Genomic DNA, 20,714 nt, shown 5'->3' on the forward strand with positions numbered 1-20,714 from the left:
AGGAACCAGGTTAATGACTCGTTTCCATGAAGACGGCCCAGAGGACTGAGGCTGGACGGAAACGACAACCAAACAAACCAACCAAAGACCTCCTACACCACCTCTTTCACCGGGCGAGTCCTGCGCTCGAGCCCAGGAACGCGTCCTTCACGGAGCCAATCTTTGCCCCGAAGCTACGGATCTGATCTGCCGACTTTCTGATGATATCGCCACATCTCGTGTCTCTCTCACCGTCAATCTTGGCTCTCTCCCTCCTAATGTCATCCCTGAATTACATGAAATATCTATCATGCTCTAACCTTCTACCAGTCTGTACTTCGGATCACCAAGGTCTAAACAAAAGGGCTGGAATAAGCACACCACCAAGCTGGCTTCTTTCCAATCTCTCTCTCTCTCTCTCTCTCTCTCTCTCTCTCTCTCTCTCTCTCTCTCTCTCTCTCTCTCTCTCTCTCTATCTATCTCTCTATCTATCTATCTATCTATCTATCTATCTATCTATCTATTTACGTTGGAGGCTCCAGTCACTGACCAAAGTCCACATCAAAGCCGGGCCTTAACTGAAATATTGAGAGGATTTTGAAAGGGGAAAAAGAAGAGACGAGGGAAAGTATTTATGAATTTTAGAGGAAATAAAAAAACTGTCTTTTAAAGCGTGCGGCAGGTCATAGCTACAAGGAACGACACGAGAGGGTAGAAAGTTCCAAAGCTTCGAGATGTAGGGGAAGAAACAGTTATCAAAACGGCCCACCACCCTTGAGTTGCCAACGCCACACAGTAATCATGCGACGCAACGGCTTGCTGAGCACTGAGTGGTCCAGCTCATCAGTTTCATTTCAACTCCAGGACCTTGTTGTACGGCCAGCTTCATCTGTACCATCCTATTCAAACTCCAGTATATCATAGCTCAATCTCGTTCACATCTTTGACTTCCTCGCCAGTTAAGCCTGAAGGAAACAGTGAACGCTCATATCTTTCATAACATTCAGTTAACCATCATCCACCTAGATATATCATCATAGCGGCTTACCATTCCATCTAACACCTCTGATTCAGCTAAACAGCCTCATATGCATACAACAGCAGTACAGGCTTCCATTTCCTTCCCCCAGTGGGAAGGACAGTGCCATCATGACCTTATCTACCTCTCATCTCATACCCCGCTCCTACTATGATAATATTACGAACCGTAATAACATTAGGCTGCTTAATACACTCACATACTCTGTTTCGTTCTTTCTTTATCAGTAGTTAATATGGCACGTGTAAAAGCAGGTAAAAGTATCAATAACGGTCAATCCTCGAGTTGGTGGTCATCACAAAGACTAAGGGAAGCAGCAGCGAGACGGTTACTCCAGGTTCAAGTCACAGTGGCCGGGACACAGGCTGACAGCTCATGAGTGTGATGACTGTACTAAACACACCATACCACTGCATGATCCCACACATGCATTATATGTGACGAGTATCTATAGTTAGCCATGCATAAACCACAGAGATGGTCCTTTCCATACTTATTATATGTCTTTTCAAAACTAAGTTGATCATGTAACTTTTTGAATACCCTGTACGCTGAAAATATCCTTTTTTCTACTTCGGCCCAAGAGCAAACTCCTTCACTCACACATTCATTAATGATCTCAACATACTCGCTATTGCTACGACCATACACCTTGCTTAAAAAGGAAAGACGACACGTTCCCCTTGCAATGCCCATAACCCATTCCTCACAAAGAGTCGAATTACCGCAGCATTCACTCACGCACGACCGTTCGTCCTTACTGCTGTACACACTTTCCAAATCCATACAACTGCAGATTCTCTTCTCACTATCTTACTGATTGCTTCAACAACACCTTAACAACTCCACGTACTGCGTGTCATGTGTTCCTCTCAGTTCCTCGTAATGGCTTCCTCCCCTTCAATTATGTATATGTAAATAGAGTGCAAGTGAGACTTGTGAAGTTCCTATGATGATGAACTTATGTTCTACATAACACTTGTTCATGGGGCTTACCCGCTTGATAAGAACGGAGACTTGATGGTGGGTTTACGTGTGTGTCGGTACTGACGAAGGCGGGAGGCTCCGTCAGGTACTCCAGTGATAGGTTCCAAGCACTAGGTCACTGCCCGTTACCACGGGTAAACAACACTTTAACGACCCAAACACTGGTAGTCGGTAGTTTTGTGTCCAGTAGAGAGACAGGGTCACTATCCCACAGGGGTACCACGGGATGCGCGCACACACGCAGGGGGAGCTTACACCCGGTGTACAGCCGTGATGGCATCGGCACTGCGGTACAGACTGATGGGGTGGCACATGGTGTGGCCAGTGTGTAGGGAGGGCCGGAGCTTCCCACCGGTCGGTAGGGAGGGAGACCAGTCACTCGCGCCCTTCGTGCCTCCGCCTAGGGTCACACACACTCACCGCACCTGGCACCACCCCGCGCAGGTACACATGCCCTCCCCTGGCCCTCACACTCCCACCACACTCACCCTACCTCACCCTTCACCGCCCCCTCTCGTACGCCAAACCCTCCCCCGTGCACCCAGCTCCTCTTTCATCCTCCCTGACTCGACTTTACCAACACGTCCTCCTCTTCCCTTGACCTATGACCCTACCCTACCATCCGTGACCTGGGCCCCAGTGCTGGTAGATTTGGTGTCCTCATTACCAGTAGTCATCGTTACCAACTCTACTACTGGTACAACTGGTAGACTGGTTGTGACCTGTCCCAGTCCACAGCCGGGTGGTGACAGTGACCCCTGGTAGACTGGCTGTGACCTGTCCCGGTCCACCCCCTGGAAGACTGGTTGTGACCTGTCCCAGTTCACACCTGGGTGGTGACACTGTCCCCCTGGAAGACTGGTTGTGACCTGAGCCAGTCCACAGCTGGGTGGTGACAGTGATCCCTGGTAGGCTAGTCACTAGGCAGTAGGGCAACACCTTGTAAGAAGCGTGACCCTGAACACCGTGGTCACCCAGCATCATCAACAATACAACTCCGCTGCAGAGCCATTTAAAGCCTGTTTCCGTGATCTGTTTACGTGGGAGCACAGGGTGGACTGTGGGGTCCTGGAGTTGAGTTCTCAACCGTCAGGGTGTGCCTGGCGAAGACACGCAAGAGAAAATCAGATCTTAACTGACCTAAGGAAATAATCGCAGCTTAGACCATTACGAACTGCTCGTCCAGCGTGTACGTTTATCCTTGATGGCATAAACAATGAAATCTTAATGACGTTTGTCGATAAGGCACATAGATACACGTAAGGACAGTCTCTCAGACGAGTGTGATGGAGAGAAATCCGCGCGGATGAATGAGTTGAGCTGTCATCGCAGCCGTCTATCTCTCTACCTGGTTCATTTGAGCGTCCGCCTCATCGTAAGAGCCCCGTTGACCGTCAGCTGAGCCAAAGCAGAGTGTAGTAATAAAAGATCTTTTGTAACTCGCCAGGCTTGTCTCCTCCCTCCCCCTCACACACACACACACACACCAGATAACACCACCGAAATAGCTCAACTCGAGTAGCGATGGCCACTTCCGCACGTCAGTTTATCCCCCTTAAAATATCTCTCTCGAGGGAGAGGGAGAGGGACAGGTGCATGTCATGCGAGCTGTGAACGTGTTACAAGGTGGGTGGAGAAGGTGCGACCAGCGATCATTGTTTCCGGTGAGACAAACTGGTGTGAATTCCTCTTCAGAAGCCCAAGTTTCGACCTGACCCGCTGACGTGTGTGGCAGCCGTGCCATGCGTTCCTCCACGACCAGAGGAACAGTTCAAGATCTTTCATTTCTTTGTTCCTTTCGTCCACCAGGAACAAGGACCAGTATCCCCTGGGTGGTAGAAAATCCCAAAATCCCATCCTCTGTCCCTGAGGGTTTGCTACGCCAATCCGACCTGTTTATAGGGAAGTGTTTTGGTCGGATTGTCGGGCGGAGGTGCGTGGGTCTTCGGCTCTGCCTCTCTCCACTCACAACTCCGGCGATTCAATCAAAAGTGTAGCAGGTGGTCAGGTGTCTGGCCTGGCAACAGCATCGTCCCGGCCAGGCATTCAAGAGCTGCTAAAATTAATCGCTACGGTTGTTGCACGTCACACAAGACACGACGCCCAACTGTGACGCGCTACAACTTGTTTGTCGCCAACCAGGTGTCGTCACGTTGTTCACAAGGGCACCACCAGGGCGCTAATGGTCGTTCGGCACAGTCTGGCGTCACAGACACATCGCAAAACGCGGACGTGTACAAACTAACAACCACAGACATGTGACGTGTACATACTAATAACCACGGACACATGTATATAAACTAACAACCACGGACACATGACGTATGCAAACTAACAACTAAGGCACTTGCGTTGCCTTACATCCCATCATCACAGTAGTCTGAGACCATCTAACTTCCCTGACAATCATCACTTTGGTGTTGTATCACTCATAAACATCCAAGTTTTGCCTCATATTATATGCAAATTCTAAGCGACCACTTGCCACCAGAGGTCAGATTAGTCCGTCTTCACGAACATTAGGTACCCAGTGGCATAAGCCTGAACTGTCCGAGATGTAGTGCAGATAAGTTATCACACGAGTAGGGTCTACACACACACACACACACACACACACACACACACAGACGCACACACACACACACACACACACAGCCGATGTGGCAGTGTGCACCCGGCACGCCGTCCACACTATGCGCACTACCTTCACCTCTATGTTATCAATATACTTCCTTCATTTTTCTGTATTTTTCTTCTGATTCGCATGTGTCGGCTCTTCCCGCCCTGACGAAGTGCCATCAAAAAGTGGGCCTTCACAGGAAAATCTCTCTGGTTACTCCTTCTTCTGTTGTTTTCGTTTATAATGTGATAATGCAGGAGGGGAGGGTCTCCATTGCCTCAGATCTCGTCCCTCATTTTCGCCTTCTACGACACGCAAGAATTACGAGACCATTATTTCTCCCCTATCCCTAGGGATTATATATATATATATATATATATATATATATATATATATATATATATATATATATATATATATATATATATATATATATATATATATTTTGGAAAGGATCACAATTTTGGGCGTGATCAGGCATATTCCTATGTTGGACAGACTGGTAAGGATCTTTCTGTTAGACTAGAGCAACATAGGTATAGTATAAGAACAGGACAAGAATCAAATGCCTTGTTTAATCACGTTAAAAACTATGATCATTGTTCTGACTGGAGCAATGCCATCTCAGTTATTAACTCTAACTCCATTACCACGAGAAATATCATTGAATCTTCTATTATCAAATACACAAAGAATTATAACCTTAATATTAGTGAAGGTCTATACAAATTGGATAACTTTATTGTTGATAAAATTTGTAAACAATTCACCTTCTTGTCCACATAATAAATTTATGATACTCTCGTTGTCTGTCTTGGACAATCGTTTGTTTACCAAATGGCGTCCTAGCTACGTCTCTTCGTCGTATATCAACTGACTGTTACAATTCTTTCTTGTATCTCCCCTGATGATGCGATTATTACACGAAAGTGCACTTGGGAACTTATTGTGTTTCATTTTCCCCGTGGACTCGTAGGAATATATATATATATATATATATATATATATATATATATATATATATATATATATATATATATATATATTTTTTTTTTTTTTTTTTTCTTTCTTTCATACTATTCGCCATTTCCCGCATTAGCGAGGTAGCGTTGAGAACAGAGGACTGGGCCCTTGAGGGAATATCCTCACCTGGGCCCCTTCTCTGTTCCCTCTTTTGGAAAATTAAAAAAAAAGTGAGAGGGGAGGATTTCCAGCCCCCCGCTCCCTCCCCTTTTAGTCGCCTTCTACGACACGCAGGGAATACGTGGGAAGTATTCTTTCTCCCCTATCCCCAGGGATAATATATATATATATATATATATATATATATATATATATATATATATATATATATATATATATATATATATATATACAGGGGGTCTCATTAATCACGAAGTTTTTCCGCGTCACACGAAACCAAAGCCAGGGCGCCTCACACACGGACGGTGTAAATATAGATATATAAATTTAGAGATGAATTTCAGTGGCGTTGCTGTTGGTGGGAGGATGGTTGGTGGTGACGCAATGGTGGTTGAGGTGGTGGGGGTGAGGGTAGTTGCGGTGGGGATTATGGTTGTCGTGGGGATGGTGAGGGGTAATTAGGTAAGTGGGATACGATTATGGGCCGATCGCAAACCACTTACAAACGTCTGTTCTTTCTCGCTTGCTGGAGGGTTGGTGGGTACATGAGCCAGGCAAGGCTCGCCACACCAGCAACCGGTACGTGAGTACAGTGGGGTTACAGCCACCCCAAATACAGACACTCACAATCGTTGGTCATATTTCTATTTGTATTCATCTGTGTGAGTCAAGACAGTCCTGCAGACTACCAGTTAGGCTAACAAGCATAGAACATGTACGAATGAAACAATGATACTTCGAATGGTTAAGGCTCATTAAGAACTGTAGGTCAGAGCACCACCCATATCATGTCTCAGGACACTGTCCAGAGAGATAATATCACCTTCACAAACCACTACCGAAAGCTTTCTGTTTTCCTCACATATCATGACTGGTCAGGATATTCTCATGACTAAGAAGCTGAGGTATGGAATGTGTATGCTTGCCTCCCTGTGGTCGTCTGACTCACACGGGGTTGGTCGTGCGGGCAGACTCTGGTGGCCATGAGGCGTATATCCCCCACATGCGCCCTCCTGCCTGCCTGCCCATGCACACGGAGGTACCCCTTGACCCCAGCCAAGCCTCCACCTCTGCATGTTGGTGACTGCGGCAGAACCAGTGGTGCTGGGGAAAGTAAAGATGGCGTTGGTGGAAGTGAAGGAAGGTCTATGATGTCAGCAGTGGTGGTGGTGATGGTGTGGTGCAAATGGTGGTGAGGAGTGATGGATGTGGTGGTGATGACGGTTGAGGCTGGGGTGGTGTTTGACGGCGTTGGTGAGGACACGGGTAGTGGCGGTGGTGTGGTGATGTTGATAGCAGTAGTGATGATTGTGCTAGCGGCGGTGGAGATCGTATGGTGGTGGTGGAGGTGATGAGTTCTGTTGCCGTTGTGGTCGTACGACGGCGTCACATGCCGTGTGTTGGTGGGGCTTATCCCCAACACACCATCCAAGACACAGTTCTTGAAGATCGCAAAAGGAGTCTTCACCTCAGACATAATATGAGAGGTCGAGTCACAACTCACCCTCAGAGCAGATGTGCAAATATTTTCTCGTAATGATTACAAATCAGGAAGACTCGATTGAAATGAAAAATTAAGAGATGGGATCACTTGAGTGTATTTCCTCTCCCCTTTACGATCAAACACACGTACACACACACACACACACACACACGAGGAAAAAGTGAGTCTGGCCAAGGTAATGGGTGCGGAGGGGGCTGGTGTATACCTGACACCAGACACACACACCTACAGGTAATGGTAAACATGACTCTAGGGCCATGTCGACCATGCTACTGGCTACCACAAAGGTCTCCTACGTTCCTGGTGGGTCCCTCCCTGTGGCGCCACCTCAGTTACACGACAACCACACAACCTCTCGCTCCACACCACAAATTCGGCACAGTGGCACTTTAGTAATAATTATAACTAAATTAATAGATGAAGAGCAATCAGAGATGAGGAGCCATCTACCTTCCCTTCCACCTTCATGCCTGTAGAAACTGTTCCTTCAACCCTTCCACCTGTGGAACGGTCTACTGAACCCTTCCATCCGTGGCAACCATTTTATCAATTCCACTTATATACACCTCTCCTCCTCCGACCATTGAAGACCATCCCATCGACCCCTCACACCTGCCGGGAACCGTCCCTCAACCCTTTCCGTCTCTGTCAAACACCACCACCACCTCCACCTGTTCGACGATCTCCTCCTCCTCCCTCCTCCTGCTCTTCACTGATGCATCACCTCCACGACCACTCCAGCCAGAGTGCACCACACGACGGGCACTAATGGTGGTGGTAATGTGCTGCAGCTGCCTCCTTACTCCCCGCCTGACTCTGCCTTTCACGTTGAGTTCCTCTGCCTCCCTCATGTCCCCTACTACACGACCTTCTGACGTTCTTGCTCGCCTTCCATCGTCAGCAACTGTCCATCTTACCGCTCAGACTCCATTACCACCACCTCAACGCCATCCCCTTAACGATGGGAGTCACTGACACCTTAACTGCTCTCATCGTGAATGAGGTCATTTGAGTCATTACTGCACTGTTAGAAACAGCAATTTAATCTCTTCTTACATAGAAGTTGATGACAATGAGGTCAGTAAAGATCATCAACTTCACTAATTACTCATTACAAACACGAAGCGATTCCAACTACCATCATTATGAGAGACGATATTATGTAATCATTATCTGCATCATGACGAGCACATCATTTAGCCGGTGAACAAATCCCTGATTTTCGACCTTGATCAAATGTTTCATTCACCCCAAGTTTGTCAGTCAGTTTACGAAGAAAAAATTCAGTTATTCTTGACTGGAAGAGATTGACCAGTCAGCTTGGTTGTACAGCATACAGTCACCACCACTGCCCACCAGTCATCACCGCTGCCCACCAGTCACCACCGCTGCCCACCAGTCACCACCGCTGCCCACCAGCCACAACCGCTACCCATCAGCCACCACCGGTGCCTAACAGTCACCACAGCTAACCACCAGTCATCATCGCTGCCCACCAGTCACCACAGCTGACCACCAATCACCACCGCTGCCCACCAGTCACCACAGCTGACCACCAATCACCACCGCTGCCCACCAGTCACCACCGCTGCCCACCAGTCACCACAGCTGACCACCAAATAGACTTCAATGGTGTACCGGTTAGCGTTCCTGACCGCGACGCATTCACGGGCCACCCAGGGTCGAGCGCATAGGTTCCAATCCCAGTTGCGACAGTCGGTCCACAGTCAACCCAGCTGTTCATCCATCCATACGAATTGGTCGATGAAACAGGTACCTGGCTCAGGCTAAGGTGTATATAAATGTATATAGCGTTAATGAGATGGCCTTGATGAGGGCCTCAGTTGGCCGTGCCGTCTCAGCTCACAGAAAACTAAACTTACACAAGAGGTCCACAACACAACTGCATATCCCACAAACCCGTCCCGAGCCACAATATCCCATCCCTCAAGCTCCTGTGGTCATACCTGAAGCTAGGGACGAGGGGATCCGACAGCCTCTCCTTCAACAGCTTCCCGAGGCGGACGTTGCGGCCGATCTCCCTCAGGAGGCGGTCCCTGGAGGAGAGGACGTTGCGCGCCTCTGGATCCCCTCCCAGGCCACGACCGCTCATCCGCTCCACCACGCCAGCACACAGGTTCTCCAGACGCTCCAGGTGCTGTGGGAAGTGACCAGGCGACACACTTTGTTAACATGGAACAAGAAAACAACCCAAGGAGATGCATGTGTAACCCCCCCCCCACCACACACACACACACACACCACCACCACCACCACAACCACTAAGTAGACCACGCAACAGTACTGGGCAAGCTGCTGCGTCACATGATTACTGTGTGGAAGTTGGCAACTCAAGGGTGGGCCATTTTGATAACTGTTTCTTTCCCTACACGTCGAAGCTTTGAAACTCTATCTTCTCATGTCTTTCCCAATAACTATGACCTGCCGCACCTTTTAAAAGACAGGTTTTCTTCACTTCATCCAAAATTCGTAAATACTTTCCCTTGTCTTCATAATCGTCACTATATTTCCATCAAGGCTCGGCCTTAATGTGGACTTTTGTCCGTGACTGGAGCCTTCAATGTATATATATAAAAAAGGTTAACTTCAAATCTGTATTGTCTTTAAGAATAATAAAAAAAAAATCTAATTCATAACAGTCATCACTTCAACACTTTTAGAAAATTCCTTCCTGGAAAAGAGGCCACCAACTGAGCTGCAGGCTAACCTGTTCCATGGTCCTGAAGAAGACGCCAGCGACCCTGAGCCTGGTCAGCTGCTCCTGAGAACCCTGTACGAATATCTTCCACACGTTCTCCAGGTCGCCCACCATCGTGCGGCTCTCTGAGAGCATCGTGCCTCCTGCAGACTTCTCGACCATCAGCGCCGCTCGGGCAGACTCGTATCCATACTCGAACGTGCCTGCAGCGGTCTCCTGAGGGAAGTGGCACGTGAAGGCAAACACTGGAACACCAGCTGACGTAGAGTCAGATACAAGCTTGATATTTTCCACCGGTTGCTGATGAGATGATTATATACAAAACCATTTTACAGATCGTATTAAGATAATATATACTTATGGAACTGCAACGTGACCCCATGAGCTATCATGGCCAACAGCGCCAGTGTATGTTCACCAGGGGCATCTAGCACTGTATCCAGCGGCACCTCCGGTGAAGGATTTGGCCTGGAAATGTTGGGCGTACCTGGAAATGTTCAGTGTACCTGGAAATGTTGGGTGTACCTGGAAATGTTCAGTGTACATGGAAATGTTCAGTGTACCTGGAAATGTTCAGTGTACCTGGAAATGTCTGGTGTACCTGGAAATGTTGAGTGTACCAGGAAATGTTGAGTATACCTGGAAATGTTGAGTGTACCTGGAAATGCTGGGTGTACCTGGAAATGTTGAGTGTACCTGGAAATGCTGGGTGTACCTGGAAATGTTGAGTGTACCTGGAAATGCTGGGTGTACCTGGAAATGTTGAGTGTACCTGGAAATGTTGAGTATACCTGGAAATGCTGGGTGTACCTGAAAATGTTGAGTGTGCCTGGAAATGTTGAGTGTACCTGGAAATGTTGAGTGTACCTGGAAATGTTGGTGTTCTGTCTTGAGTCTGCGTATCTCTTCAGATGATCGGCCGACGTGGGAATGAGCCTTCACCAGCGCCTCCAGCAGCGCCATCAACCACTTGTGAGCCTCAAAATAACAAGACAAAATCCATATATAAATTCTCATACATCATTTAAGTCACAGATAAAGCTAAAGTCGGGGCAAATAAATGCTCTTATAAGACACTCCACAGAGAAGCCAAAGTCAGATCGAACACTAAGAGCATATGGTTTTTAAAACACAAAGTCTTGTAATTCCTACATCATCAAGAGTAAAACAAAGTACTGTCAACGCGTCTCAGAAGCAATGGAGTTTATCAGTTTATCATAAATACCTTATTGTGTGGTAAACTTGATGAATGTATGTGTTTATTGATATCAAGTTTTGCACTGAGTTGTAGCTAACATACAAGCAGATGTGGGATATACACATGCATGTTGTATTTACTAGCTTTAGGTGTTTACATTAAATGTAGCGAATGTAACCCAGTCAGTAACGTAACATGTCAGGTCATACACCAATGGCGTTGTCACACCTAGTCACCAAAATTTCAACTTTACGTTAAAACATTATAATTATCTTATAATTTCTCCTTTTACTGTCTTGTCTTCCACATCTACAGCTACAACATAACTCAAGAAGGTTTAATGTATTGACTTGCAACAAGGACAAGAAGGAAAGGGCACTGGGTTCCTCTGTATACAGCCCACTCCGTGATGTGCGACACTCCTTCGTCACACTCGCCTGCTTCCCTTGTCCCTACCTGCTTGACGTCCCGCTGGCATGTGAGCAGCTGGATGTTCTGCTGCAACCTCAGTTTGTGCAGGTCAGCCTGGCGCGCCGCACGCGCGTAGTGCTCGTGCTGAGCTGTGAGCAGGGCGTGCACGTGATTGAGCTCGGCTGTGTAATCCGGGGTGACGTCCCTGCCTGACAGGTCCTTCACCCCCACCGTCAGCAGGTCCAGCAGCTTCTCCCCCGCCCGGGTACCTTCTGACGCCAGGTAATCTGCCAAAGAAGCCAATTCTTTTCAGTCACCCCAAAACCTCTTTGTGAGACGGTGTCATCCCAAGACCCGTTTTCCATGGGTCGCTGCAGCTCCAAGGCTGCGCTACACTCAGTAACAGGGACAGGTTGGACCCCTATGAAGCGAGTTTCGATGAAACTGTACTCTGCCAAATGATGATAATACAGCCTCGCCCAAAGATGACTTTCCACTCGCGGTGTAACCTCAAGAAGGAGGAGTCCGGTAACACCTCTCATGTACATATGGCCGCGTGTATCACTATGAAAGCAGTACCTTCTCTCTCTCTTCATGCAAGGTCTGATACAGAACCAGTAACCAGATAACCAATCACACGACAAGTAACAGTTCAACCATCTGTGCGAGTCTAACTTGCGCATATTGCCAGCAGGTTCCTGTAGTGTAAAGTATGATAAGTAGTCAAAAGATATGATTACTTAATTACTTGATTACTTAAATGTACGTGAAAATCGAGAGCCATGGCTCTGTTCTCTCCTCACCGATGGCCTCCTTCCGAGCGGTCAGTTCTCTCAGGCTCTTTTTGAGGGTGTCGACGTTCTCCGTGTGAGGGAGCCACCGGTTCTGCTGCAGGATGACGTTGCATCGTTCGCCCATCTGGTGTGCGATGCGGTGGAACCTGACGGAGGCCAAGATGAGGGTGCGCCGGCGGTCCAGTCGAGATGCAAACGTCCTGCAGGATAATAAAGACGTGAGAAAAGCTGTCATCACGTCATGGCAGGTGTAGAGGAAGTGAGCTCACGTGCATGTTATTCAATACATCGACAGGGAAGGAATCAGTGTAGACATGAAGAGGAGTCTGCTCTGAGAGACTTGTTCTTAGATTACAAAGGTAAATGAAAACCTTTTGAGTTGAGTACTTATACAAATGCTCGATGAACTGTTGGAAAACGAATATCTCTAGGGATTCGAAACTACTGAAGGATACTGGAATAGTGACTCAGTAAGGTGGTGGAGGTTACGTAATGGTAGGGCATTAAAACAATTCATAACCAGACAATGAAAAGCTCAGACTTACGAACTCTAGTGGGAATATTCGGGGAATTTTAGAGCCCCAACGGAAGGAAAACAAGAGAGTTGATAATGAAAGAAATCACAACAGTTAAACAAAATAATCTTATGGAAGATCTGTCATAAAAAGGCAATAGGGAAGGTCTGTCTATTGAGGGTAGAGATACCTGCAAGACGAGAGTATTAGAAAAACGTACTTCATAAAACGTCATGGAAGACTTACCTGACGAAGGTGCTGAGGCCTGGGTGACGAGGGTGTTGTGGTGGGGACCTGTCTGATGAGGACTGAGGGATTAAACGACGAAGCTGTTAGGGGCCAGCTTGATGAGGGTGAATGATGACCAACCAGATGAGGGTGTCGGGAGGGACTTACCTGACGAGGGGGTCGGGGAAGATCTTACCAAACGAAGGTGTTGGGGGAGGAACCTACCAGGATAGGGTGTCGAGAGGGACGTACCTGACGAGGGTGTCGGTGTAGTCCTTCAGAGAGCGAAGGTCAGTGGTGGTGGTGCGGTGGTCAGCCAGAGCACGTAGGTCCCCGTCCCCTCGGTCTAAGGCGTCCTCCACATTGTACCTCAGCCCTGCCCAGCGTCCGTAGGTCTCCTAGGACACACGGAGATGATGGAAGGTTAACAATCATATCTTAAAGCATCACTCGACCCAACACCATCCCAAAGCTCCCTCACATCTGTCATTTGGTAGCTAATAATCTATATAATTCCCAATGTTACGTTACTTTTCGCTCAAAAATGCTTCAGATAATCCTAAATGTAAAAAAAAATCATTAATTTATCGTCAAACACAAACTGAAATGTATTCTGGATTCTCACTGCAAGATGCGGCCGCAGTCACAATTTGTAGGTACACAACAAAATGACATTTTTTACCCCCACAGCAAACAGCGTCTCTGTTCCACAGGAAACAGCCATTCCTACATTTCTGAAGGAGTTAGTCTGTATTTCACCGTAGTGCTGACCCAAGCCAGGCCATATAAACGGCCCTGTGGGATCAGTCTCTGACTTATTGATCTCATTAAACACAACATAATAACCTAAGCCTAACTTATGGTAGGACTGAGTCCAGTTGTATTCACAGCAAAGCAAACTAAGCTTAACTTACATGACGACTAAGTCTTGCAGCTGTCTCCACACTCCATAACAGCCACACCTTCACCCCAGAACATATTAAACTATAAATCCAACGCATTACTAAAGCATGAGTTCCATTTCCTTTATCATTTGATCTAAACCCTAAAGTCACCTAATAGTTACCTGCTGAAGGTTTTACACAAAATTAATACAGATTGATACATAAGTTTGGACCTCCGTGGTGTAGCGGTTAGCGTTCCTGACCATGACGCATTTACGGGCCGCCCAGGGTCGAGCATGGCATAGGTTCCAATTCTGGTTGCGAAAGCCGGTCAAAATCAAGCCAGCAGACTTGTTCATATGTCGAAAGTTCTTTCTTCTGAGCAACTCTTCAGAAGACACAAGGGTCCTTGGGATCTGAACAAGTTATAAAAAGGAGTGTTGTTCCCACATCAGAAACGTCTCAAGGCTCCAGTACAAGAGAGGTGAGGCTGAGCCTCAAGGAAATCAGCTTCATAACTGAAATTCGCCCCATTTCACCATTGCTGCTCTGCTTGTTCTATTTCTTGTTCTACTTTTAGTGCGTTTCTATTACCAAACCTTGGCTCCTTGCGCGACTCCGCCATAAAGCCGTCCCACCCCATCACTCAACAAGCCATTGCTCGTATAATTACCGTGTGGCAATTGGAGATTCGAGAGTGGAACACCCTGGTCTCCGTTTCTTTCCTTCCGCAGCCAAGTTTTGGAAATGTTTACCCCACTCTGATCTCTCCCAACAACTATAGCTTGTCATCTGGTAAAATGGCAAAAATTCCACATTCTCACTCTCAAATTATTCCTTCTTCTTTCTTCCTCTTCTTTTTACATTCAGAGTCTGGCCTCAGTGAAGGGTTCTGTCCGTGACTGGAATTTTTTCATAATACATGTGCACACACGAATACACACACACACACATAAGTAATACAATATAATCTATCCATCTATGTATATCTATCTTATCTGTCTATCTATCTGTATCTTTGAAGCTTGTTCCCACCTGGAACTCCCTCAAGGGGGTGGGCATGGCAATAGATTGTCCATAACTAGTGAACTCTAGTGCTGCTTCTTAGCCTTTATTACCTCACCCTAAACAGGCCACTGGCTTAAGGCAGCTCTAGTGTTCCCACTGACTACTACAACCTAATCTTCCGGCTGACTACTTCTACTTCAACCTAATGCTCCTCCCTTATGTTTCTAACTACTCCCTCTACTTCAACCTAAAGCTCCTCCCTAATGTTTCTAACTACTCCCTCTACTTCAACTTAATGCTCCTCCCAAATGTTTCCTTCTACTTCAACCTGGTGCTCCTACCAACTACATCTACCTAATGTAATCTAACTCTCCCCAACATGGCCTCAGGACAGAGGTTACCCTGCACTTGAGTTCGATGGCCTCGTGTTCCCTGAGGAGCGCCTCCGCCTGGTCAGTGGTGGTGCCGATCTTCGTCTCGGCCAGCAGCGTCTGCCCCGCCGATACCAACCACTGCCCGATGTCGTTCATCTCGTTCTCCAGCTCCCGCACCTGCCGATATCACAACCCGATGAAAGATACACCTCCATGCCTTGGATCAGGCTGGTGTGTGTGTGTGTGTATACACACATAGGATCAAAGATGAGGTACACATATACAGAGGTAAGACACGGGGCAACACAATTGCAAAACTCCCTTCCTCTAACACACAAAAACACACAAGGCTTGAAATCCATTGCAAGTATTCAGTCGCTTAATAAACGAACACTGAGACAATGTCCTCACCATCAGCAACACATTTTCTGTTGAAAGAAATCAGGATGTCGGCTATGCTAGTTTGACCGTAATAGAGCTAAACATAAAACATGGAAAACATATATTTTCATGACACTGAGTGAATGGATTCATTCCAAAATAAATAATTCCATACAGTTTACTTTTTTCATAAATCAATAGCTTCTTTGAATAACAATAAATAGAACATGTTTATGTTAAATGGGTCTTGTTTCCCTAATTCGTGAGATAGTATTGCTCCAATTCCCGTCTTATGCAATAACGAATGCCTATCCTCCCTTCCAATATCCACGTACATCCACACGTCCAGACATCGTGTAAGTAATGACGGTATGCGAGAGAGGTGTGACAGAAAGTGCAGTCTGACTGGCAGAGTTGGGCTGGGTGTGGTGAGGTGGTTTGGACATATGGAGAAGATGAGCGAAAAGAGAATGACAGGGGAATCAATGTGTTAAAAGTGAAGGACGTAAGTTGGCGAAGGAACCAACATGGAGATGGAAGGATGGAGTGAAGAAGGATTTAAGATTACTTGGTTCTATGCATTCAGGAGGGTGTGAGGCATGCGTGGGATAGAATAAAATGGATCGATGTAGTATATGGGGGGCAACATACTGTCTGTGGACAGAAATTCAGAGCATATGGAGACTGGAGGGGGGGGGGGGGGGTCTCTCGTGTTCATTCCTGCCCAATTACTCTGGTACAGCATGTACGTCAAGCATGAGAGAACGTATCATTTAAAAGTCTAGCCTGACCTGCATGTAGGTGTCCAGGGCAGTGTTGAGCCTCCTCCAGCAGGCCTCGACGGCAGTAGTGAGGAGGTGGAGATCGTGCAGCATCGCCCGGACCCTGGTGGCCGCCTCGGCGGAGTCTCCCTGACCCTCACACACCCGGAACCCTGACTCCTCGTCCATCTCGAGCACCTTCAGCACCTCCTGACCTGCGACACAAGGGGCGTGAAGGTGCCAGCTGCTGTAATGTTCCTAACAAGAACATCACTAACTCAGCTGACGAATATGACCGACTTCTGTTGTGCTGCGTTCCTGACCGTGACGCATGGCATTCACGGGCCGCCCAGGGTCAAACCCACATAGGTTCCAATCCTGATTGCGACAGTTGGTCCACAGTCAACCCAGCTGTTCATCCACCCTTAGGGGTTGATCCATGAAATGGGTACAAGGCTCAGGCTAGGGTATCTATCTATCTATCTATCTATCTATCTATCTATCTATCTATCTATCTAACTATCTGTCTATATATCTAAAAGGGGAGGGGGCGGGTGGCTGGAAATCCTCCCCTCTCATTTTTTTTTTTAATTTTCCAAAAGAAGGATCAGAGAAGGGGGCCAGGTGAGGATATTCCATAAAAGGCCCAGTCCTCTGTTCTTAACGCTACCTCGCTAACGCAGAAAATGGCGAATAGTATGAAAGAAAGAAAGATAAACATAAAGAGATGGCCTTGATCAGGGCCTCAGTTGCCGGTGCCGTCTCACCTAACAAAATAAAAGCAGACAATCTAACGTGTAAATCATCACTCAAGAGTTACAACTATACTCACATACATGAGCAACTAAGTCCCTCTACAGCGGTAAACCTACGTCGTAATGAGGAGCCTCAGCAGATGGCCTTACCCATGTCAAAGATGACGGAGGGCCTCGCGGTGATGGTGTTGTACGTGTTGGTGTTGACGGAGAGGAGGTCGTGGAGGGTGGATGCGCGGCTGCATGGCTCCTCCCGCCGCAGCTCCACCTGCAGCGTCTCCAGGTCGCGTCTGGCGCGTTCACACTCGTCTACGAACTCCTCGTAAGCCTGACGGAGGGGGGAAGTGACGTCAGATGTGTGTCGTACGCCAGGCAACATGTCGTAATACATGATTCCAACACCTCTCGTGTGGGAATGACATTGCCAGAATGAGACTTTGGAATCAGAATGAAGTCGAAAACTTATATGGTTTCACCTTCCTAGGACGTGATTCACCTATGAAAGCAGGGCTAGAGCGTAGTGCTAACCGCAAATTAACTAAACTGATGAAGATTTGTGCAGGATATTGTCGGGTGTTCCATGCACTATGGAGTGTGTGTGTGTGTGTGTGTGTGTGTGTGTGTGTGTGTGTGTGTGTGTGTGTGTGTGTATTTACGGACAGATGGCCAGCAGCCGACGTCCGTGTGAGGCAGAGAGATATAGCAACCTGAGCCAGGGATGAATGAGGTCACTAACATCGTTACATCATATACGAAAAGTAAATACACGACATGATCGCAGCTGCTTCACATGCTGACGTGAATGTGATGACATCATGTATCATACATTAGCCCACGGAAAAAAAAAAATCCCTTAGGGTAAAAACAAGTAGAAAGCAGGTTACCCGCTCGCCGGTTTCCAGTGGTTCCCAGCGTCGGCAGTCATCGCTGGTAGGCCGACACAGAGGATGTAGATTTACCTACGCGTTGTGGCCCAGCTGTCGTAAACGTGTCTAGTTCGCCGTCTTCTTTTACTCGACGGTGCTTATGCAAAAGTCAGCAGGAAAAAAACTGGGATACATGAAATCAATCGCAGTGGAGGCAATCATGATGAATGTCACCATCTTTCCAGTGAGGTACAAATGGACTCATCCAGTTTGTTTTCGATGCAAGAGAATGACTTAGGGAACTTTCGATGACATTTTGAAAATGGTCGAACATTATTTCATTAAGTGTTTGAAATCACGCCTACACTTTTTTTTCTTTTACGTTGGAGGCTCCAGTCACGGGCCAAAGTCCACATCAAGGCCGGGCCTTAATTGCAATATAGAGAGGATTATGAAGGGGAAAAAAAAGGGACAAGTGAAAGTATTTTCGAATTTTGGAAGAAGTGAAAAATTTGCCTTTTAAAATGTGCGGCAGGTCATGGTTGTTAGGAAAGACATGAGAGGATAAAGAGCTCCAAAGCTTCGAGGTGTAGGGAAAGAAACAGTTATCAAAACGGCCCACCCTAGAGCTGCCAAAGGCCACACAGTAATCATGTGACGCAGCAGCTTGACGAATATTGCGTGGTCTAGCTAGTGATGGGGGGCATACAAGCAGCCAGCTCTCGGGTGCAAAAGAAAACACTTATAGAAGAGAGGAAAAGTAACATGGCGGAATACAGCAAGCGCGTCAAATCCTAAAGTTAGCCAGGGAGAGTTTATAAGTTGTACCGCTTTCGACTCAGCCCTTACCATCGCATTTAATTTCTTTGGCTGATTTCAGTCCATATAGACATTTCTGTTCGCGCGCATTTTCCTCTCTCCTCCCACACTGCGGGTGTTTCAAACACAGACACCATCAAAACCTCTCCTCCCACCGAGACAAAGTAATCCAAACATCTTGTACATATAGCATCGTCTCAACACCCGTCCCCCAGCGTGTCCTTCCGCGCGGGCAAGCCAGAAAAGAACGCATCGTCCACTCTGGTGAAGTTAGCGCGGGCAGCCAGCGCCGACAGGCACCACAAGTAAGCTTCTACCGCATGCGGCCGCGGTTGATAGCAAGGCCACAAGCGGGGTAACCTGCCTTCTTTGCGGTCTTACCCACAGGCACACCCTAGGACCTCCATCAGCGACGTAAAATCAAAACAAGTCGCCCGAGACTTGCAATGCTCAGCCAGCGATGTGAGGCCTTCCATGATAAGGCTCCCCTGCACTCCCTCCAGCAGCAGTCCTCCTTACCTTGCGTGTCTTGAGCCAGGCGCTGTGGTCATACTCCAGGGAGCCGCCTAGCTCCACGGGCAGCTGTGACACCTCCACGTACCTCGTCAGCTTGCTCACACTCACGTAGATGGGCTGAGGTGGCCACACGTGCAAAAAAAAGTTACACAAATTAGTAAAACGACTCGTAAAAAAGGCATTACTTAAATCTACTTAAATTTTACATCCAAAAGACATGCGTTCAGCTACTTTTACTGACGTATATAAAACAAAAATGATAATTCACTTAACACGTTAAGAAAAGCAACTACATCATTATATTTTCATGTGTCAAAGTCTCAGAACACGTCAGGTGAGCGTAGGTGACACCTCAGGTGAACGCAGGTGTTGCTCAAGGTCAACCTTAAAGCCCCAGGTCACCTCAGGTGACCACAGGTGTCCCTCAATCTCTACCGCCGAGCCCCGCGGGGAGACAGAGAGGCACAAGCCACAAGCACTGACTGACCTGGTTATCCACCTCGCTCTTGCGACAGTCGACCCGCTGCTTGTCCCAGAAGCCCTCAGGTCGCACGACGAACAGGTGTCGGATGTGGCCCAGGGCGGCACGGACGGTGCTGACGGTGGGCTTGACGAGGCGGTAGTGGGACAGACGGGCGTCCACCACCACCACCCAGCCACGATCCCGAGTGCTGACGCTAACAATCACCTTCATCAGTTCTCAAAAATATCCTCAGACGCAGCAGGAAAATATCTACAGCTCAGCTCATGTTGAAATTTCATGACTATTTTTTCTCATAAGTGTACTTACTGTCTGTTCTCATGGGTATGTTGGTTTATGTTATGTTATGTGAGCATTTTGCTGGACTAACATGGGTATGTGTATGTCGGTTCATGTTGTTATGAGAGCATTTTGTTGAACTAAAGGCATATTGTAAGTTCTGACTCTTCATCCAAACATTTCTAAAACATACCGATTAGATAAAAACGTCATCTGCACATGACAATAGAGTTGATTAACCTTGAAAGCTACTATGCAACCAGATATAAGTAGCGAGGGTCATTATGACTTCGATAAGCAATTCTCATTATACATAATCAGCAAGATCATATAATTACCGATAACACTGTAGTTACAACTAATAAACAAGTTTAAAGTTAACGGTTATCCTGAATAAAGTTCAATAAAACGGTAGTAAAACTAGGAATATAAAAACCCATCAAAGTAAGGTAA

At 47.2% G+C, this 20,714-nt stretch overlaps 1 protein-coding gene across 1 annotated transcript in view; it reads right to left on the reverse strand.

Annotated features, from left to right (window-relative positions):
• LOC139757885 (uncharacterized) overlaps positions 1 to 20,714 on the reverse strand; it is a 686,077-nt gene that overhangs the window by 554,823 nt on the left and 110,540 nt on the right. Inside the window, 11 exon segments of the mRNA XM_071678807.1 lie at positions 9,240 to 9,430; positions 10,001 to 10,207; positions 10,859 to 10,969; positions 11,646 to 11,887; positions 12,404 to 12,594; positions 13,390 to 13,535; positions 15,431 to 15,580; positions 16,576 to 16,760; positions 17,451 to 17,628; positions 19,505 to 19,618; positions 19,989 to 20,178. Of these exon segments, the coding sequence (XP_071534908.1) occupies positions 9,240 to 9,430; positions 10,001 to 10,207; positions 10,859 to 10,969; positions 11,646 to 11,887; positions 12,404 to 12,594; positions 13,390 to 13,535; positions 15,431 to 15,580; positions 16,576 to 16,760; positions 17,451 to 17,628; positions 19,505 to 19,618; positions 19,989 to 20,178 (1,905 nt within the window).

Source organism: Panulirus ornatus, chromosome 28, assembly GCF_036320965.1.
Source record: "Panulirus ornatus isolate Po-2019 chromosome 28, ASM3632096v1, whole genome shotgun sequence".
NCBI classification, from domain to species: domain Eukaryota; kingdom Metazoa; phylum Arthropoda; class Malacostraca; order Decapoda; family Palinuridae; genus Panulirus; species Panulirus ornatus.